Genomic DNA, 23,360 nt, shown 5'->3' on the forward strand with positions numbered 1-23,360 from the left:
TGCAGTTCTTCACCGGTAGTGGTAAACTTGCAGAAAAACTTTGCCGACAATGAAGAGTTTGCCACAAAGCTCATTTGCATGTGGAAATAAAGAGTGGCGAGTTGGCAGCAAGTTTGCCAGAATTCTTAATTTTTGCCAGGTTCATACAGTTCACTAGATCTGGCAGCTGTGGTTAGAAAAGAATAGAAGTGGTAAAACTGTAATTAAACAAATAATACCAAAATCTACTTGAGAATTACAGAACCATCAACATTTCAAATATCTCAAAGTATATGTGTGGCCCTTGCTCCTTACTGGCATGAAATTGTATTTTTTTTTTTTTTTATAAATGTCAATTTATGTTCATTTTTAGACTTGACAGAAGTGAAAGAAGAAAGTCAAGAACTGAATGACTTGGAGGAGAAACATCAGTATCGAAAGCTTGATAATATCCTAATAATAATTTTCTTTATTTATCACACATTTGCACATATACAATGAAATTCTTCTTTTTCCACATATCCCAGCTAGGCTGGGGTCAGAGTGCAGGGTCAGCCATGATACAGCACCCCTGGAGCAGATAGGGTCAAGGGCCTTGCTCAAGGGCCCAACAGTGGCATCTTGGTGGTGCTGGGGCTTGAACCCCTGACCTTCTAATTAGTAACCCAGAGCCTTAACCACTGAGCTACCACTACCAAATACCACAGTGTATTTACCACTGCACTTCCTGACTGGTGAAGAACCTTTTAGTGGCTCAAAGATGGAAACTAATTTATCATGGTAAAGAAAACGAAGAACAAAAGCCAAAAATTATTTCACGTGCTCTCACTGTGGAAAAAGATTCTCATAAAAAGGAAATCTTCTGCGCCACGTGAGAATTCACACTGGAGAAAAGCCTTTCACGTGCTCTCAATGTGGAAAGAATTTAACACAAACAAGCCACCTCAAAGTTCCTCATCAATATAACTCTGGATTAAGACCATTTAACTGTGATAAGTGCGGCAAGACGTTTACAGGTGCATCACAGCTAAAGATACACATGATAACTCATGAACTGAGATTTTTGTTACATCAGGAAACCTGAAAACACATGAAAATACTGGAGAGAAGCCATTCAAATGCATGGTTTCAGCCACTCTAGTCTACAGACTCATCTAAAAAAAGCATTGTCCAGAACTGTCTTGGTGAGCAATGTTAATTTCAGGGCTGCATTTTATTAAATGTAATACAATGTCAGTCAGTTCACTAGAACTGGTTCCTGTCATCTCAAACTAATGAAATCATTAGATAAGAGAAACAGATGTGTGAAAATGGAGGTGCAGAGATTTAGAAATTAGGGATTAGGCAATTAGACATTTTCGAGTAATTTTGTAGTCGTACGCACTTTAACCTACAAAAGAAAATGAGTTCTTGATTACTCGTAAATTGAAATGCACGTTAAAAATAACACATACGATATGTGCGTGAATCATGTTTTTTTATTTTTTTTTATTTTTAATTTTTTTCGCAAGAACAGGTTCAAAATAAGGAAACTTCAACAAATTATGATTTTCTTTTGGGAAAAATTTAAATGAAAAATATACATAAAAATATAAAACCCCAAAAAAAGTTTTTTTTTTGTTTTTGTTTTGTTTTGTGAAGAAAAAAAAACAAAACAAAAAAAAAATGATGTAAATTACAAAATGTGTGGGATTGCAAATTTAAGGGTCACTATAAGATCATTTGCCCCACTGTCTTTCTCATAACATCACATAAAAAAACTAAAGTTAAGCCAGTAGTGGTGTTAACCACCACGTAATTGCATGGGGTGCACGATGTGTAATATTCATTACCAATTTACAGCCAGAATGACATATGTACAACTGCTTCATGAGGGCCTCAATGAAATCATCTTTGCATAAGTATAACTATTAACCTTTTTATACATAAACCTTAACATTTCTCTAAAAAAAAAAAAATCTAAAAAATGCAAAACATTTTAACATCATGGGGTTCATTCTTGGCAGTGTCCTTGGTGACAATGATACACATGGTGGTCTTCTCATCAGCACTCTGTGCAAGTTCCTCATCCATGTCCTAATGTTAATAGGAAAGGATTGATTGGGTATGTAGTACACATTAACAAGAAACATGTTCAATCTTTATTTTTGTCCTCAAGAGGCAATTTTTATGTAGGCAGCAGTACACACACATATGCTCACACATAATTATTACAATGAGTAATTTATCAAATGTATAATTACAGGGATAAAAGAGTTTTGTATCTGTTGGTCTTACACTGGGGAAGTTTGCATCTCCGACCAGAGGAAAGCAACCAGAATTCAGTGGATAAAGGATGACTAGGATCAGAGAGGATTAGCTGAGCCTTCCTAGTTGCTCTAGTCACATACAGTTGAAGTCATAAGTTTACATACACTTTTTTGAACCACACCACAGATTTCATATTAGCAAACTTTAGTTTTGGCAAGTCATTTAGGACATCTACTTTGTGTGTGACACGAGTCATTTTCCAATTGGGGGTGTACCTGTGGATGAATTTTAAGGCCTACCTTCAAACTCAGTGGCTCTGGATCATCCTTGGGAGCAATTTCCAAACACCTGAAGGTACCATGTTCATCTGTACAAACAATAGTACGCAAGTATAAACACCACGGGACCACGCAGCCATCATACCGTTCAGGAAGGAGACGCATTCTGTCTCCTAGAGATGAGTGTAGTTTGGTGCGAAAAGTGCAAATCAATCCCAGAACAACAGCAAATGACCTTGTGAAGATGCTGGAGGAAACATGTAGACAAGTATCTATATCCACAGTAAAACGTGTCCTATATCGACATAACCTGAAAGGCTGCTTAGCAAGGAAGGAGCCACTGCTCCAAAACCACCATAAAAAAGCCAGACTACAGTTTGCAAGTGCACATGGGGACAAAGATCTTACTTTTTGGAGAAATGTCCTCTGGTCTAAAATTTTACTGTTTGGCCATAATGACAATCGTTATGTTTTGTGGAAAAAGCGTGAGGCTTGCAAGCTGAAGAACATCATCCCAGCCTAAAGCATGGCGGTGGCAGCATCATGTTGTGGGGGTGATTTGCTGCAGGAGGGACTGGTGCACTTCACAAAATAGATGGCATCATGAGGAAGGAAAATTGCGTGGATATATTGAAGCAACATTTTAAGACATCAGCCAGGAAGTTAAAGCTCGGTCATAAATGGGTCTTCCAAATGGACAATGACCCCAAGCATACCTTCAAAGTTGTGGTAAAATGGTTCAAGGACAACAAAGTCAAGGTATTGGAGTGGCCATCACAAAGCAGGGTTTCTGCTGGTCCTTAAAAAGTCTTAAAAGTCTTAAGACTTTTATTATATTAAGCGGCATATTATATTTTTGACGAGAATGACAACGAGGCTGTGCAGGATAGATGTACAGTCTCTTCAATAGGCTGTACTGCAGTTTAATGCGTTTTTGGATCGGTGCGCTGACAAAACATTGGAAAAATATCTTTTCAAGGACACTCAGTAGACAAAAAACTCCAGACAACATGAATTGTGGAAAATCAGATGGGATATTGTATCTTTTTACAGATTTATACCGTGCATGCCATTGAAGAGATGGTAAGTCTGTCCCTCACAGCTTCATTTCCATTCCCATTAAAAATCAAACATGGCGCTACTGTGAATAAGGTCTATAGACCAATCCTCTTGTTTACAAAAATGTCAGCGCATGCGCAGTAAGTGGTGGCAGAAAGCCCACTGACTGTTGTGTTAGATTTGACAGATTAGATGATTAAACGAAAGTATGACACAAAGCCATCATCAATACAAACATATTCTTAGCGATAAAAGTAATCATGTTTGTTATAAATTTTTGCTGCAAAGTTGTGAGTTGAAATGATGTCCTCAGTCTGTCAGCTCTGTTGATGGCTTGAAGCCACAGCAGTCAATGAGAGCCCTCGGAATCATTTTTCAACAACGTAATCCGATAAAAGTTGACTTTTTACGCATGGTTTTTGCCACCACTTCCGTGTTTGACATAAGCGGTGACATTGCCAAAGCATTGGTCTATTGTGTCACGTCTTGCTGGAAAGCAAGTGACTAAAGAGAAGGGTCACAATATAGGTTACATACTTTAGGCTACGTGCATTCTTAATGAATTCATTTAGAGTTTTAATGTTGTATTAACTTATTTAAAAAAAACACACACAAATGCACAATAAAATATAAAAAACATGTCCAGAGACATCCAAGTAGTCTCAGTGGTTTTGTATTTACCAGCTAAAGAATTATTTTATTATTATTATTATTATTATTGCAAAAGTGGTCTTAAATTTTTCTTTTATTCGGCCTTAAAAAGTCTTACATTTCATTCCTTCGCACCTGCAGAAACCCTGCAAAGCACTGACCTCACTCCAATAGAAAATTTGTGGGCAGAACTGAAAAAGTGTGTGCGAGCAAGGAGGCCTACAAACCTGACACAGTTACACCAGTTCTGTCTGGAGGAATGGGCCAAAATTCCAGCAACTTATTGTGAGAAGCTTGTGGAATGCTACCCAAAAAATTTGACCCAAGTTAAACAATTTAAAGGCAATGCTACCAAATACTAACAAAGTGTATGTAAACTTCTGACCCAGTGGGAATGTGATTAAAGAAATACAAGCTGATATAAATCATTCTCTCTACTATTATTCTGACATTTCACATTCTTAAAATAAAGGTTATAACAGACTCAATGAAACATTTTCATAAGAGAAACTTCCATGTTATAGCTACGTAATTTCCTCAAGCAATACAAATGCTGGAGTGCTTTTTCTTGAAAAACATCAGTTTTGGCCTTAAAAGTTGTCATCAAATACAGTTTCCAAGTACTTATATTGCTTGACAACCTCTACAGATTTTCCCTTAATGATGGCATGATGGGTAAAGAATTCCTACGGAAATCAATCAGTTTTGTTTTGATTACAATAATATTTTAAAAAGAACGATCACACCATTGTGTAAACATATCCACCATGGGACCATGGTCGCAGTCTGAATCATTGAGGAGGCATACAATAACTGAATCGCCAGCAAATTTAACGATGCATCTCCCCTTATAGTTACTCAGACAATTATTTATCTATAAAGAAAATAAAAGCGGGGACAAAACACATCCCTGTGGTGAACCAGTAGAAGACAATAGTTTGTTGTACAGCACGCCATTGACCCGTACTCTTTGGGATCTATTAGTAAAAAAGTCAACCAGACAGCATACTGTTTTAAAATCCAGTTTTATAGCTAAAATATGGGGCTGAATACAATTAAAAGCAGAGAAGTCAATAAACATCAATCTTGCATGATTTTTTTGTTCCCTCCTTAGGTGCCTTAGGACCAGGTTTAGCAGAGTGCAAGTGGTATCATACATTGTCCTTTAAGCAAACTAGAAGGGATCAAGTACTGATTGTGTCAATGTTAAAATGTCCTCCCTAACAAGTTTTTCAGAGGACTTCATTACCAATAAAGTGAGTGCCACCAGCCTGTAATCATTAAGAGACTGTGGAGGCCTTTTATAGCTACTGGAACAACTACAGAATCTTTCCAGAGATGTGGGACCTTAGAAAGCTGGAGTGATTTATTAAAAATAAATGATAAAATATCTGAGAGTTGCTCTGCGCAGTTTCTCAGCAGTCTACCTCTAATAAGATCAGGGCTCTTTTTAACCTTGACCTGACTAAAACATTTACATACATCAACATCAGTTATGCTGACTTGAAACTTAATCTTAAAATATAAATACCCTATTTCTTCTGTATAAGCAGAAAGTTCTGAACTAAAATCATGAACATCAAATTGTATGTCAAATCGGTTACAATCATTGGCTAATGCAGAGCTTGATTTCTCTGGTAATTCAATCATTCTTTACTTTTGCTATATTCCAATCATACTTTTAACTCCATCCCAAGCTAGATGAGACTTTCCATTTGCAAAGTCTCCACTTTGATCTTGCAACAGTTTGGCTAACTTTATTTCTTTTATAATTTGTTTTTGAGCTTCACCATAATGAATGGTATCCCCCTGATTAAAAGTCCTTCAATTAATACAAGTTTTTGACCGATTTAGTGATCCATGGTTTATAATTCGGAAGTACTATACACATTTTCTGTGGAATTACTAATGCCTCACAAAATGTAATATAAGCAGACACTGTCTCTGTAAAATCATCTAAATCTGTACAAACTTTCTTAAACAAATTCCAATCAGTACATTCATCTGTTTTCCCCCTTTTCAATGCATATCTGTAAGTAGGAGCCAAATAGACAATGTGATGATCAGACATACAGAGGAGCTCTTAAAACAGACTTTTATACCCCTTTAATAGACCTATATTAGAGATCAAAATACTTTTACGTTCCTCGATGGACAGCTTGCATATTGATAAAAATATGTGATTTTACAATGATTAAAATATCAATTCACAAAATTTGGTGCATCAGGTGAAATACTCTGCAGCCGGTGGACTGTTCTGCATAAAACGTCTGATGCATTGTTCAACGTAGCCTTCGGGCCAATGTAAATAACCGTAAAACTTTTTTGGGAAACTCCCAAGGCAAACAAAAAGGTTGAAGAGAAACTGACATCAATTCAATGTCAGGACTGCACACAGTTTACCTCAGAGTCACAGTTTTGCACCAGCATTCATTCAGGTAAATACATGCTCCTCCTCCTAATCATTTCCCAGTCAGAATGGTGTCTCTGTCCAACTTAAGGGAAACACCAATGCTACAGTTATCTTAAAATATTTTTATTCCATGCAAACCAGTCTGACATTTTCTTCTATGGAAATTGTCACAAGCTTTTGCAACAGTATATTTGCTATATCCTCCTGTTTTTGGTTTGGTGGGTGTAGCAGTTTATTTAGACGATGTTGTTTTCAAGGACTCCTGAGAACAGCACTTGCATCAGGGCTCCCGCAGAACCTTAAAAAGTCTTAATTTCAGTTTCCAAAATTTAAGGCCATAAGTCTTAAATGATACAACAAAAGTCTTATCATTTAAAGAGGTCTTAAATTTGCATGTGGAAAGACAGGAATCATGATATGACCTAATGTGATTATTAAACTTCAAAAGAATAAAATTTAATTAAATAGATGCTTTTCTGCATCCTTCAGAGTGCAAATCTGGCACTGTTGTATTTTCTCCAAGCACGCAGGGGCTTGTGAGTGTTTCCAGCTGTTGCAGAGCAGTTCACAATCATTAGCCCATATCGGAAATTTATGACGTGATCACTAATGATCAGTTGTTGAAAATGATATAGTGTTGATTAAATATGTTTATGTCACAATACACTGTAGATTATTGTAGGAGTGAACATTTTATTTCCCTTATCTGTTTGAATGAGCAGCTGGAAGTAGTGAAGTGCAAACACTCTTCGTGTATTTCAGTTTTTTTAAATTTGTTTTATTTTGGTTGCACCATAAACTGCATCTGAATTTAATTAAATTTGGACTCTTGTTGTCAGAGAGCGAGACCAAAGAGACCCAAGAGCAGAGGAAGAGTTCAAAGGATTTATTAACAATAAATATTCACTTCAGCTGTGCTGGCGAAGACTTAGGATCCCAGCACCAGCGGGGAAAAGTTTGTGGATGCGTGCGTGCTGTGGCAGCACAATGGGCTAATCCGTGAATGGATTATTTGTAGTGGAAGTCAGGAGCAGATTCGTAGGAATCCTCCGTTGAAGACTCGTGAGCGCAGAGAACAAGCGTACTGCAAACGGGAAAGCAACCACACTCCTGACACGCAGGCAGAGACAGGCAACCAAACAGATACATGAGACAGGACCAACTAGGCAGAGAGAGCGAGGCAAGTACTTCACATCAAAACAACAATCTAGCAAAGATACTGACAACACGAAGGGCTTAAGTATGGAGTGAATCATTTGAGAACCAAGTGCTGCTAGCATGCTAATTAGTGGCATGATCAGCATTTCTCTGGGAACAATCGATGTTCCAATGGAAACACTGATCATGCATGCCAGCAGCGCCTGCGAGACATGAGGGAGAGGAAATAACAAAACACACAGAGCAAACCGACAAACTCACCGCAGCAGTGACACTTGTAGCCTCTGTCTGGCCCTCCCCATCACAAGAAGGAAAGACTAAGAACATTTAATATAGGCTACCAATTTTTAAAAATATTCTTTCTTTCAACACATTATCGTATCAGCAAAATCCAATATTGGTCGACCTCTAATTTGTATTTAAATAATGGCACATAAACCAAATTTAATGTGATATAAACTCAGTAAAAAAAGAAATGTCCTCTCACATTCAACTGCTTTTATTTTCAGCAAACTTAACATGTGTAAATATTTGTATGAACATAAAAAGATTCAACAACTAAGACATAAACTGAACAAGTTTCACAGACATGTGACTAACAGAAATGGAATAATGTGTCCCTGAACAAAGGGAGGTAACAAAAGTAACAGTCAGTATCTGGTGTGGCCACCAGCTGCATTAAGTACTGTAGTGCATCTCCTCCTCATCGACTGCACCAAATTTGCCAGTTCTTGCTGTGAGATGTTACCCCACTCTTCCACCAAGGTACTTGCAAGTTCCTGGACATTTCTGGGGGGAGTGGCCCTAGCCCTCCGGTACAACAGGTCCCAGACGTGCTCAATGGGATTGTGATCCGGGCTCTTCGCTGGCCATGGCAGAACACTGACATTCCTGTCTTGCAGGAAATCACGCACAGAAAGAGCAGTATGGTTGGATGAGCCTGCAGGAAGGGTACCACATGAAGGAGGAGGATGTCTTCCCTGTAATGCACAGCGTTGAGATTGCCTGCAATGACAACAAGCTCAGTCTGATGATGCTGTGACACACCGCCCCAGACCATGACACATCATCCACCTCCAAATCGATCCCGCTCCAGAGTACAGGCCTCGGTGTAACGCTCATTCCTTCGACGATAAACGCGAGTCCGATCATCACCCCTGGTGAGACAAAACCGCGACTCATCAGTGAAGAACACTTTATGCCAGTCCTGTCTGGTCCAGTGAAGGTGGGTTTGTGCCCATAGGCGACGTTGTTGCCGGTGATGTCTGGTAAGGACCTGCCTTACAACAGGCCTACAAGCCCTCAGTCCAGCCTCTCTCAGCCTATTGCAGACAGTCTGAACACTGATGGAAGGATTGTGCGTTCCTGGTTTAACTCGGGCAGTTGTTGTTGCCATTCTGTACCTGTCCCGCAGGTGTGATATTCCGATGTATCGATCCTGTGCAGGTGTTGTTACATGTGGTCTGCCACTGCACGGACAATCAGCTGTCCTTCCTATCTCCCTGTAGCGCTGTCTTAGGTGTCTCACAGTACGGACATTGCAATTTATTGCCCTGGCTACATCTGCAGTCCTCCATGCCTTCACCCTGGGCATCTTTCTTTTGGTGTTTTTCAGAGTCAGTAGAAAGGTCTCTTTAGTGTCTGAAGTTTTTATAACTGTGACCTTAATTGCCTACCATCTGTAAGCTGTTAGTGTCTTAATGACCGTTCCACAGATGCATGCACATTAATTCTTTATGGTTCATTGAACAAGCATGGAAAACATTGTTTAAACCCTTTACAATAAAGATCTGTTATTTGGATTTTTACAAAATTATCTTTAAAATACAGTTCCCTGTAAAAGGGACGTTTCTTTTTTTGCTGAGTTTATATGTTGAAAACATGTATTGAGTATTTTAATCTTGCATATATCCTACCCTGTTTTACTGATAAACAATGTTAAGGCCATGTTGAATGTGTGCCCCTGCCTATTTAAGTAAGAGTCTGTGATACATAATTTATTTTGATATTGGGTGGGTTTGTTTTGGTATAGGAATACAGTATTAATTTTTATTTTTTCAGGTCTTGAAAAAGGTCTTAAAAAGTCTTAAATTTGTCTATTTGATGAGGCTCGTCTTATTGTTAACTTGGCCAATTACAAATTTGTCAGGGCGACAGTCACGTACCTCAGAAAGGTGGTTGAGCAGGGCTGTGTGCATGGATCATTTTCCCTCTCATACAACAAAAAAGGAGTTAATGCATTTCCTAGGCCGAATTGGTTACTATCAAATCTTCTGTAGGAACTTTCTGACTGACCTGCTCAAGGCTAATTCACAATAGGTTCATTTGAAAGCCCATCTCTCAGCTATCTTTTGAGGAGGTGAAATACTTCTCACCTCTACCCAAGTTCTGGCTGCACCATAGTTTGATAGACCTTTCAAGCTGTGTGTAGATGCTAGTAATGTGGGTGCATGGCTGTTATGGCTGCCCCCAACCAAAGATTTTCCTGGTCGACTAGTAGGCGTTAATTTAAGCCATTAGTCGACCAGTCGCACATTTATTATATTAATTTAATTACTTAAATGTATATATTTTGGGGGGCATCAGAAAATGGTTTGAGTTCCAGGGCTGAGAAAGAACATTATAAGTAACATTGCTAACACTGTTCTACATTACAGAGAAATACTAAACCGTAATAATGAGCCTTTAAAATATACATTTTACAAGTGCACGCACGAAGCGAGCCGCAGCAATACCGGCAAAAACGGTAATAATTCTGAATGTGTCGGAAAAAACCAGCAAGGAGACTGTCTGAACATTTTGTTAATTTATAGAGAGAAATGCACATTAGGGTTGTGCTCGACAGACGATGATCTCTGGGATCGACGATGGTCAGAGTGATCGCCAATAGCTGATGCCTTTGACATGTCAAGACTATATTTGGCTCATTTTGCCATGTATTACATTATTATTATTATTATTAGGCTATTATTATTATCAAATTAATATTACAAATAATTTGCCCGTAGACACACAGACACGTGCTTGAAGAAACACACTTTATTATATTATTAAGAACAGATGACATGCCGTCTATGTGCATGTATGTTTATACTAAGGCATGCCGTCTCGTGGAACACACGCATGTAAAAGTTTCTCACTCTTTCTTTGTCTCAGTCTTCTGATTTTTTTAAATTTTGTATTATTATTATTTTGCAAGAACAGTATCGTCCAGACATCTCAGCTCAGGAGGTGCTTTGAGTTCAGTTCGCTTTATTTTTTCCACAGAGCAGTTCATTGTGACCACAACTCTACAGCCTATACATCTGTGATTAAAACATAAAATAATACAAAAACATGTTCACCTCGAACCATGATTTATATTTCAGTGATTATTATCATCATTATAATTATTATTTTTACATTTATAATTGCTTTTATGTCTTCATTTGTGTAAGTAATTTTCCGCCTGCATGTTTAGAGGGATACTTTATATATATATACTTTATATATGGTGTATATATATATATATTAGTAACCACCTTTCCATTTACCGTCAGGCAAGTATCCGCCTAAACATGCAGGTGGAAAATGTTATCACTTCATTATTTTATTTGCTTTTTCATTTCGTTTGGAGTGCAATTTGAATTTAGAAATTTATTTGATTTAAGTTTTTAAAATAAATAAATTTAATTTTCAATGCAAAATCACTAAAGCAAGAATATTCACCGATCCCTCAGCCCGGGGATTTCCGATGTAATTGGATATTGCGCGATATATATATATATATCGTGAAGGAGGGAACAAAACAAATTTATTTACACACATGATGTATTTTCCTGGACAACGAAATACCGACTGGTAGAGAATGCACAGATGAAGTAGGTTCTTTGCCAAAGAGATGTTGCCCTTCACAACTGTTGTAAAACCATCTTTCAGAAAGTTGAACAAAACACATTTTAATTGCACTTAATTTTTTTTTCTAGTTTCATTTGAATTTTTAGTTCAAATAAATAAAAAATAAAGTTCAAAGTTTGAAATCAAGGTGTTTTGCTTTATTGTGTAGGCTTAACCCTAACCCTGCTTAATGAAAATTACCCCATATTACCACCTAGCATCCAATCAGCGGTAATACCGGTGTTCGTCGGTTTCCTGTGGAGTTTTTTCTGCGACCAACCAACCAATCAAAACTTGTCGACCAAGACTCTTCTCATCGACTAAGGTTTGTCGACTATCAGGGGGCAGCCCTAATGGCTGTACTGTAAGACGGATGAAGGTGTTGACTGTCCTGCGAGTTATTTTTCTAAGAAGCTTTTGACTTATCAGCTGAATTATTCAGTTATTGAGGAGGCTGTGTTGGCTTTGATTTGGACTCTGCAACATTTTGAGGTTTATGTGGGATCAGTTGTGGTTCCACTGGTGGTATTTTCTGACCAGACCTCACATATTTACATTCATTGCAGTCCAAATTAGTGCCTTACACGATGGTGTCTATTACTGCAGTCTTATGCACTGGACATTTGACATATTAAGGACTCTGACAATGTGTTCCCTAACAAAAAATCTAAAGTTCTGGCAAACCAGCTGCAAGCTTGCCGCAAATATGCCACTCAATATTTTCACATGCAAATGAGTGTGTGATTCGTCTCAGATGTTTGCCAGAAGTTTGCAACTCTTCACAGGTAGTGGTGAATCTGCAGCAAACCTTTGGCAACACTGGAAAATTGGCCACTAGTTTGCCACAAAGCTCATTTGCATGTGAAAATGATCAGTGGCAAATTTGTCATGAACTCTCGATTTTTGTAAGGGTTGTCAGGTGTTTTAATCAGACAGGTAACATTAATTGCTGTAATCAAGGCTTCAATGGCACAAACATATACTTCCAATTATGTACTAGGAGTTAACAATAGCAGACTGTAATGCCAAATGACACAGGCCAGTGATTTTAGCTAAAAAGCTAGAACTGTAACCAGTATTTTCACTCTAAAAATTTGCTTTTTTTCAGCGTTTAACATTAAGTGATATTCTTCGTTAGAAATAAAAGAAAAAGAGAAAAACCTAAAAATATAAAAAAAAATATATAGCAAAAAGGACATTAAAACATCTATCAGTTTACACCACGGAAATGCTTGCTATCAAAATGGCTCATCAGTGGTGATATGTTCTGATCAGAAAATCTTCATCTAGGCAGGATATTTTATCAGAAATACTTCAAAGTATGCAGGATATATCAATTAAGAACAGTAATTTCCTTTTTATGGGTACCCGCTCATGTAGGGGTAGAAGGAAATGAGGAGGTGGATCATGTAGCTACAGGCTCTAAGACACTCTGATATACAGTAGAGCAGGGGTGCTCATTACGTCACTGATCAATCTCATAACAGTTCAAACGGTAGAGGGAGTAGAGAGAGAAACTACTCAAATAACGAAATTCTTAAAGATTACTCTTTATTTCCTCATTTCTCCCATGCGGGTCGATTTCCAAAATGTAGGATGGCAGGAGAATACTCATTCATATTTATGAGGAAAGCTCTACCTGATTACGGCTACGATTATGGGTAGGGCTATAGTTTCTACGACCAATCAGGTAGTGCTTTCCTGATAAATATTACTGAATGTGAAAGTGTCAAGAATTACCGAGGGAAGGGGAATGTAGCAAAGTTGCTGTTTACGTAGCCTTTGCCGCACACCACCCTTATGTCCTCTTTTCCTCACCCTCTGTCTGGTGGATTCTCCAGCACTTGCATGAGAGAAATTGTTCCGTAAGATCTTCAAAGGCATGTTAAATGTTGTATCCAGCACTCCATGTCCAACATCGTGGCACGACATGAGAAAGTCACGGCTATACTGAAGACTACCTCCATGCCTACGCTGTTCTCTCACAAAGTATCCAAACAATAGCAAATAGATGGGAAATTTACAGTACATCATGGTGGCTCCACATAACAGAAAACAAGAAAAAGTGGGTGTAATATTCATCCTTGTCTCCAGAGGGTGATAACCAGTGAGTATTTCACATAGTTTTGTAGAAATGTGAGATAGAAGAAGATGCAAGAGGATGCACAAGCAAGTATTGTTGTATGTTCATGTTGATTTTGTCAATTCATGTAAAGTCCCGATTGAGGAAAGTTATTTTGTACAACACTTATGTAAGTTGTTAGTTAAAACTGGTATGAATAACTTTTTTTTTTTTCTTTTTCCAATCTCTGTTTCTCCAGATCTTGTGAGTAACTGTGCTGTATAATGGAAATGTTTGTTTGAGGCAGGATTGTTTGCTTTTGATGTTTGTTAAATTGAGTTGTATAGTTTGTATTGGGACTTTTTTTGTGTATGACTGGCCTGTTGGAGACTTTTATTCTTGATGTTAAATTGGATTATAAAGGACATGTTATTTATACTCATCATCATTTCATCTCCTTCAACTCATTTAAAGCCTGCCTGCATTCATGTATCCACTTTAAATGAGACATTTGAGACTGAACTATTTTAATGCCAAATTCTGTTACTTGATGTCACTTTTGTGTTATGTGTTTGTCTGCTTGTCACGATACACTGCAAAATGTACTTGATCCATGTGATCTTTGCATGTGGTGTCTAAAGTTTGATTTTGAGGCAGTTTGGTCTAATTTTTAATATTTATTAAAATGTTGCAAATTTGTGTATCAAACATTTTTTAATAACTGTCCAATAAGTGAAAGGATAGTATTTGGGGTAAAAAGCCCCTCTGCAACAGGGGACTTTCCCTCAATGGCTGTGTATTTCTGTGTTGCACGTCTTTGGCCCTTTTGATTAAAGGTGAAATCAGTCATTTTTTTTCCCATTAAAAAAAAGTTTTACTCCTAAAGAAACGAATTGTAATTTTTAAACATATGTATAAAATCATGACCACTTACTTGAGATGAGGACCTTATAGGTTACTAACTTTAAACTTAACAGTTCAAAATGGCGCCGCTGAGGAAGGCTGCCAACGTTAGTGCTCGCAACCCACATTGCAATTTTCGTGCACTTTATTTTGTTTTTTACCTTGTTTTTAGCATTATTCTTGAGGTAGTCCATGGACATATAACATACGACCATCTATCTTTAATCAACATTGGAATAAACTTTACTCACCACTCTAATTCCCGTTTTTATCCCGACCGGCCTCTGGAGATTACTCTGAGCCAGATAAACAATGGACAGCAAAGACGACGAGGGAAAAGAGCCAGGGCACACTCCACACCAATGCCCAGCATATTGTTAGCTAATGTCCAGTCCATTGACAACAAATTGGACGACCTCAGAGCCTGGATACAGTTCCAGCGAGACTTCAAGGACTGCAACGCTCTTTGTCTCACTGAGACATGCTCACACCAACCATTCCGGACCACACTGTACAGCTGCCTGCGTTCTCCGTTCACCGTATGGACAGGATGGAGAACTCTGGGAAAACCTGGGGTGGTGGAGTGTGTGTAACGTTCAACGACAAATGGGGAAGTGCAGGGAGCACCCATCGTCTTACGGAATTACGCACACCAGACTTGGAATACCTCGGCGTCATAATTATAATAATTATAATAATTAATTTTATAATTATAATTTTATAATAATAATAATAATAATTATAATAATAATTATATGCCCTCAAATGCCGTCCTTTTTATTTACCCTGAGAGTTCACCTCCGCCATATGAAATGCATTGTTTTTCTTAAGTGGGGTGAAAAGATTTATGAAAAATGTTCTCACATTTCCTCATCCAATCATAATAGAGATTAGTTTGTTTATAGAATACTCAAGATGTAATAAAATGACAAATGTGTTTGAAATTAACAGAAAATTGTTTACTTTTTTCTGAATTGGTTATTTTGAGTAAGAATTATCTTAAATTGTTACTCAGAAAAGCATCTTGCTAGTTGACAAATTTGGCCCTGTAACTATTGCCCCGGTATCTACACAATATCACTTTAAACCCCCTAGTGGCCTTTTGCTCCAAGTGTGGAGTAAAAGGCTCCCTAACCACCTTTTATTAAAAACTGAATTTTAATCTAAACAACCATCCGTTATTATTTCTTTTCACACAAATTATGTTGCTCCATCAATATAAATATATATATATATATATATATATATATATATATATATATATATATATATATTACCTTAATACATTCTACGACCATGAAAAAAGCTAAATTTCCTTAAGGGGTGCCTTTAGCCTTGTTGTACACTATAGCCTAACTTTTGTTATACATGGTAAATGGGGTGATGTCATTTCGTACAACAAGGGGATATTGTATAAATTAAGGAAGCTGTCTTTTTTATTATTTTTTGGCAGATCATCCTACACCTGAAGAAAAGAAGGTGGTATATAATGAGGAACAACTGCAAGTGTAACAACTGAAGTTTACTGGCATACTATTACAAAAATGCAGTGTGTTAAAGAAGAGTTTAAAGAGGAGAGCGAAGACATCAGTATTACAGAATCATGCAGAATTAAACATGAAGATACTGAGGAACAAAGAGGTTGGTGTTCATTCTTGATTCTTCACATTGATTGATGTGGGCCATTAAGGCCATTTTCACACCTGGCTTGTTTAGAGGATTTGTTTCAGAACCTGGTGCATTTTCTCCCTTAATTCGGTTAGTTTAGGCACATATGAACACAGCCACCGATTGCAAAGCAACTTTGGAGCGGTTCACTTGTGGTGAGAATGTAATCCAACCCAAAAGACCAATGAACCAAATATCCCTTTAAAACAATGAACATACCTGATGGATCTTTGGAGAACACATCTGTAAGTCAGCATGTCACAATAACCGATAATCAAAACCTGTATATAGCCTTTTGGCGACTACATTACATATAATTGCACATTTAACATAGGAGTTGTTTAATAATTCCTGAGGTAACTTTAGTACGATTGCTTCTGTCTTTTGAATAGAGGCAACAAACGGGTCACAAACGGGTATAGAGGAAGTGACCCAATTAAGCCCACCCAAATCTAAGTTTGACATGTTTTCTTATAGAAATGTTAACAGCCTTCCAATAAAGTGAGTACTAAATCAACGATTAATCTCTCATCTAAACACTCATGTTTTTTCATAAACTGACAAAATTAGTTTACTTCATTTAATTGGAAACGTGGAAAGTCTGGAGTGGGTTTATGACCAACATGTGTACTATTTAAGCCCCCATGTGTTCTTAAGCCCACTATGCTTTTAAAAATGTAAATGCTTCGCATTTAACTAAATAAATACCTCAATTTGGGTTTAGATATTTAGATTTAGACTAGAGATTAACCGATATATTGGATTTACCGATTTATCGGGGCAGAGAGTTGCGTTTTCTAACTATCGGCTATTGGAAAAAATCAACTACGATGGTTATTTTTTGATGAATTCCTCCGTGGCCGGCGCTGTAGGGTTCTACAGTCTGAACTCCTCTGTTCTACAGTATAACGGTTCCCTCTATAGGTTAGATAAAAAACAATCACTCCTTGTGGAGTTTGTTCTGCAACATGACTGGGCTATTTATTGAGATGGATGCTTTAAATGCGGGTTTTAAACATCGACAGAGAAAAGTCAAGCAATGAATACAATACACGTTATTATTATTGTCATGGTACAATAAATCAGTCATTTAAGACAACCAAAGGTGGTTTGATAATTAATTTGTTTATAACTAATCGCTGCCCTGGGGAATTGCATTGCTGACAAAGTGGAGAGATGATAACATTAAAGCTAACATAGCTAACTAGCTGTTCAAAAGGTTAGAACAATGTTACAAGTCAAGGATAGAAACCACTTTCCTCTTCATATGCTGTTTTGAAGATAAATAATTAAATAAATCACTTATGAATCCATGCAGATCAGTTGAGTTTTATTTCCAGGGTTGAGGGGCGTCCAATACATTCCAGTCACGTTATAAACATGAGCGCTCCGAAGAGGTTTTGTTGCAAAGTAGATTTATAAGTTAATTATCAGTAGTAAATCAATCATTAATGCAAACCTTGTATGAATATGCCACCTGAGTTTTTGCTTTTGTTCGGCCGTTCGCAAATTCGCATTCTTCAGAAGACCAAGCGCTAACAAATTACATTGCGTGAATGCATGTGCACAGGAAAGTTTCCCAAACTTTTCTCTGTTCTGAAAAAATGTTATTCTGTCCAAGCTTCCTAATTTTATGATGTAGTTATGTACAAAAAAACAAAACAATGTAAGAGCATGGTAAAATAAATACGTCTGAAATATAAATGTGATATTTATGAGGGCGCGCACTGTTATATAATACAATGTGTTCATCTGGTGCATGGCTTATATGGTACATGGGCTTAACCTGTTGGAAATATTACGGCCCACGGTATTTTGGGTCACTTTCCCTAAAGGTGGTGCTTAACATAACTGTGACAAAAAATACTCAAATTTGTATAGGTAGAAGTATTTAATTTTATCTGGTATATCGATGTATGAGCGAAATCCCGGAACAGCGCACAAACATTCTGACCAATGAGAGCTTGCTCAAATGTGACTTTTATTAACACAGTTTTGGTTTGTGAAAAGCAAACCGAACCGAGAAGAAAGTGCAACATTAGCTGCTTTTCCACCATTGGGCTGAACAGTTCTCATTGCAAAACCATGCCGTTTCATGCCGATCTGGGCCAGTTGGCACGGTTATGCTTTCTTTTTCCACTGTGGTGTTGTGAAATCAGTAGAATGTACGTAACAGATCCGTCTTACATTGTTTTTGTTTTCCTGTATTACTGTGGTTGCACTATGAATATCATGGTTAAAATATGGTTACTGTAGTAAAACCATGGTAAATTTATTGCACGGGCTTGCAAAACTATTTCAGTAAAAAAAATTCCTGCCCTGTTCTCTAAGGGGCTCCATACAAATCAAATAAGCTACAGGTCTGAAAACACCCTAAGTTATCAAAGCTACAGACAGTTCACTAGATCTGACAGCTGTAGTTAGAAAATCACAGAAGCAGTAAAATTACAGTTAAACAAACAAATAATACCAGAATCTACATGAGAGAATTAACTTTCAGCATATAAAAGATCACATAAAGTAGATACTTTAAAAAAGGGTTCAACTGTATGTCTTTTTCACATTTGTCTCGATTTATTATGTTCATTTTAGACTTGATAGAAATGAAAGAAGAAAGTCAAGAACTGAGTGACGTGGAGGAGAAACATCAGTATCATACATTTGATAATATGACTGGTGAAGATGTTAGTGGCTCGAAGACCGAAAATAATTTTACACAAAAAAGAACTCGAAGAACAAGAGCCAAAAATTCCTTCACCTGCTCTCACTGTGGAAAGAGTTTCACACAAAAAGGATACCTTAAAACCCACTTAAGAATTCACACTGGAGAGAAGCCTTTCACCTGCCTTCAATGTGGAAAGATTTTTGCACATAAAGTAAATCTTAAGTGTCACATGAGAATTCATCCTGGAGAAAAACCTTTTACATGCCATCAATGTGGAAAGAGTTTCTCAGAGACATCAAGCCTTCAGAGTCACCTGCGACTTCACTCTGGAGAGAAGCCTTTCATATGCCTTCAATGTGGAAAGAGTTTTACACAGAGAGGACATCTTAATGTTCACATGAAAATTCACACTGGAGAGAAACCTTTTACATGCCTTCAGTGTGGAAGGAGTTTTGCACATAAAGGAGATCTAAATCGTCACATGAGAATCCACAGTGGAGAAAAGCCTTTCACATGCCATCAGTGTGGAAAGAGTTTTGCAGTGACCTCAAATCTTCAGAGTCACCTGCGACTTCACTCCGGAGAGAAGCCTTTCACATGCCCTCAATGTGGAAAGAGTTTTACACAAAAAGGACATCTTTATGTTCACATGAAAATCCACACTGGAGAGAAACCTTTTACATGCCTTCACTGTGAAAGGAGTTTTGCACATAAAGGAGATCTAAATCGTCATATGAGAATCCACAGTGGAGAAAAGCCTTTTATATGCCATCAGTGTGGAAAGAGTTTTGCAGTGACGTCAAATCTTCAGAGTCACCTGCGACTTCACTCTGGAGAGAAGCCTTTCACATGTCCTCAATGTGGAAATAGTTTTACACAAATAGGACATCTTTATGTTCACATGAAAATCCACACTGGAGAGAAACCTTTTACATGCCTTCAATGTGAAAGGAGTTTTGCACATAAAGGAGATCTAAATCGTCACAAGAGAATTCACACTGGAGAAAAGCCTTTTGCATGCCTTCAATGTGGAAAGAGTTTTGTTACATCAGGACACCTGAAAGCACATGTGAGAGTGCATACTGGAGAGAAGCCATTCAAATGCGCTTCATGTGAGAAGAGTTTCAGCACATCAAGTAATCTACAGACTCATGTAAAAAAGAATTGTCCAAAACTGTCATATTGAGCAAATACAATTTTAAATTTAGGACCAACTGTTATTTAATGCAACACTTCAGTCTTCACTAGTCAGATTCAGTCAGTCAACTTCAGTCATTGTATTACATCTGGGCCCGTGTTTACAAAGATTTTTATCTTACTACTAGGAGTTCTCCAATGAGTTACTAGCTAGGAGTTTTTTCACAAGGAATGCAAGAATCTCTTACATCTATAGCCTAGTTTCCATCCACTTTTCACACTATTTTGTTATCGACAAAGTGAAAATGTGTAAAACATTTTTTGCAAAATTTGCCGTCTTCTGCCTGTTTCCATTCAAATGGCCTTTTATCAATAAAAATGCTGTGCGTTATGACGTCATGCCTAAAAAAACACTTTGTCACATAAGTTTTGTTTTAGCGCAAAAGAAATCTGCTCTGAAGCCGTTTCCATACAGAAATGTGTGTTTATCGCTAATTCGCCTCCCAGATGTCCCTAATTTTTTTCCTCCGCAGTTTTGGTAAATTGGGGAGAGTATTGAGACAATTCATTGAAATTAGCCAGCTTACTGTCATTTTAATTTCACAAATAAATGCAATCAGATGATGAAGAATTGCAATTAAAAGGGAACAGTTGCCCTTCTGATAGGACTGTATTGGTCCTGATGTTGCGCCTATCGCATGTTGCCACCGGTTCCGACCCGAAAGCGAATCGTCATGGCCCTGTTCAAGCTGGCAACCTGCACCAAGTAATGGGGGAAACTTTCAGTCTTCGTATAAGGACTATCCATCCATGTGTACATGCTATGTGCACAGCTATTAAAGAAAAACTGATGCAGTGTAATTTCAGGGTTTAAATAGATGATACATTCCTGATATTCAATAGGCTATTTTGAACAATCATCTAATCTAATGCATCAGGACTGCATTATGTCCCGCATATTTGTCCAGCAACTTTTAACGACCAACTGAACTTGATTATTTAAAATTGATTTTAGCGTCATAATGCAATTTACTCAGTAAATGCGATCTGAGGTAAAGAGGTTGATTTAAAATATTTAAAAGTTTTAAAAGGTTCAAAACTCGTTTTCTGAAAGTGAACTCATTGGACAAATATTTCAGATAGTTTATAGTCTTGAAGTGTAGAAAATGTCATTCAGCTGACTTAAGTTTGTGTAAAGAAAAGGCATATATAGGTCTAAAAATATTTTTAAAAAATTTGTTTGGTAATTTATTTATTTAATTTAATGTGTTTTTCGTTTGGTAATGTATTTAATTTAATACAGGGAATTTTGCCAGCATTTTTTCAAAAGCTAAACAATAATTTTATAGAATTGGTCTGTTAGTGTTCCGAAAAAGCACACTGAAGCTTTTATTCTAGTATTGTGTATTTATTTTTAATTTAAAACATCTTTGTGCACAGAAATTATATTTTTTTGTATTGTGAGCTAACTCCATGACTGCTCTCTATTATTTTGAATGGTGTGAAAAAGTAACCTTAATAAATAAACGGATGTCTACCGCGATTTCAATTAATCACAAACAGTGGCCGTTAATTTGTTCTCCGTGCACTTGTCAATGTGCATGTCTTGATACGAGATATTTGTGTTGGCACTCCTGGAAGTGTCATGTTTGCAGTGATCGGATCTTTATGCCGTTCAGATCAATCCGTAATCTTGTACAATAAATGGACTTTTATGGATGTATACCTTGTCGTCATGATTAACACAGGCTAACGATTGGGGCAAATTCTGTCATGTGACTCTACATTTTTGCGCTAATGCCAATTTTCTCGACAAAAAGTGTTTCCAAACCAGTTTTTCGCGACATTTGATGTATCGACATAGAGTTTATGCGCTAGAGTGAAACAGAAAAATATTATGTCGACACTTGTGAAATTTTAGCGATAATTTGCGTTTCCATCATTTTTATTTTGATGCGCTAAAACTTTTTTTGCAAAAAATCCTTGGATGGAAACGTAGTTAATGAAAGGATGCGTTTGCTCTGATGTTTCCGGCCAAACTGAGAATAGATGTTAAGGATGGCCGTAGAGAATTTACATGCCCACAGCTAGCACTGTCCTTCATAAAAACATTGGAGTGAGTTAGCCATTTGGTTATTTTCATGTTGCTGCCTAGTGGACCTGACTCACTGAACATACTCTCGACTGCCCGAGGAAGCTGGGCGCCTTCTTTGTTTCTTTTTGTGCTGGTTCCGACTAGCGGCTGGAGTTTGTTTTGTGTAATATAAATTATCCGCTTGTGCAAGTTTCTGCACGTTTTTGGTGCTTATGCCTCCTGTGGCCTTGAGTTTGTTTTGTGGAATATCTTTTGCAGGACATTGGCGTGATTGGGTCTTTTGTTGCACTTATGTATTGGCTGAATGGGCTGGCTTACTGAACATTCGTTTGACTGCCCAAAGAACGGAACTTTTTTTTTTGTGCTGGTTCCGCTAGTGGCTGGAGCTTGTTCTGTGGAGGAACACACCTTCGGGACAGTTATGTGGATGAATCTACAAAAGTTTTGTGTTTATTCCACTTATTGGCTGGAGTTTGTTTTATAGACAATGTTTTGCTGTGTAATTCTGGCTAAAAATTTGTACAGGAGCACCAGACTTGAGCAATCCAATGGCAAATTGTTGCAGAGACTCTCGTAGGAGTACATGGACTGTTTGAGTTTAGAGGGATGGACGCTGTTTGGCACAGTGATGCGCAGGGTTAATGCACACATTTGTTTGGTTCGGAGGGAAGTTTGGGGTTTGATTGTTACACTAGTGTTGGAATGTGGTCTTTATAATATTGTTTTTGACACACAATCTATTTTTCTAATATGTCAAATGTTAATATGAGTGGATTATCTCTCTCCACGTGGAATGTGAATGAGCTGGGGCACCCTATAAAAAGAAGGAAGGTTATTTCTTTTCTTAAACATAAGAAATATGATATAGTGTTTCTTCAAGCAACGCACCTTTCCCCGCAGGAAGCTGAAAAATTTGGGAAGATATGGGGTGGGCATGTTTTCTTCAGTGCTGGCTTGAGTAAGAGCAGGGGAGTCATTACATTGGTAAGTAAACATCTATAATTCAAATGTCTCAAACAGATTAAAGATAAATTAGGAAGAGTCATTATTGTTTTAGCAGAAATTCAGGGACAAAGGTTGATTTTGGCTAATATCTTTGCACCTAACGCTGATGACCAGGGCTTTTTTATAGATCTTAAAGGGATTTTGCAAGCCGCTGGCACCCC

General features: G+C 37.5%; 2 protein-coding genes across 2 annotated transcripts in view; both read left to right on the forward strand.

Annotated features, from left to right (window-relative positions):
* LOC127440565 (oocyte zinc finger protein XlCOF6-like) overlaps positions 1 to 23,360 on the forward strand; it is a 119,458-nt gene that overhangs the window by 20,337 nt on the left and 75,761 nt on the right. The window lies entirely within an intron of this gene.
* LOC127440793 (gastrula zinc finger protein XlCGF57.1-like) lies at positions 13,811 to 20,996 on the forward strand. Its single transcript, XM_051697700.1, has 3 exons — positions 13,811 to 13,845; positions 16,083 to 16,270; positions 18,890 to 20,996. The coding sequence occupies exons 2-3, from the start codon at positions 16,174 to 16,176 to the stop codon at positions 20,146 to 20,148; spliced, it is 1,356 nt and encodes a 451-aa protein (XP_051553660.1). The 5' UTR covers positions 13,811 to 13,845; positions 16,083 to 16,173; the 3' UTR covers positions 20,149 to 20,996.

This window comes from Myxocyprinus asiaticus, chromosome 5 (assembly GCF_019703515.2).
Source record: "Myxocyprinus asiaticus isolate MX2 ecotype Aquarium Trade chromosome 5, UBuf_Myxa_2, whole genome shotgun sequence".
Taxonomy (NCBI): domain Eukaryota; kingdom Metazoa; phylum Chordata; class Actinopteri; order Cypriniformes; family Catostomidae; genus Myxocyprinus; species Myxocyprinus asiaticus.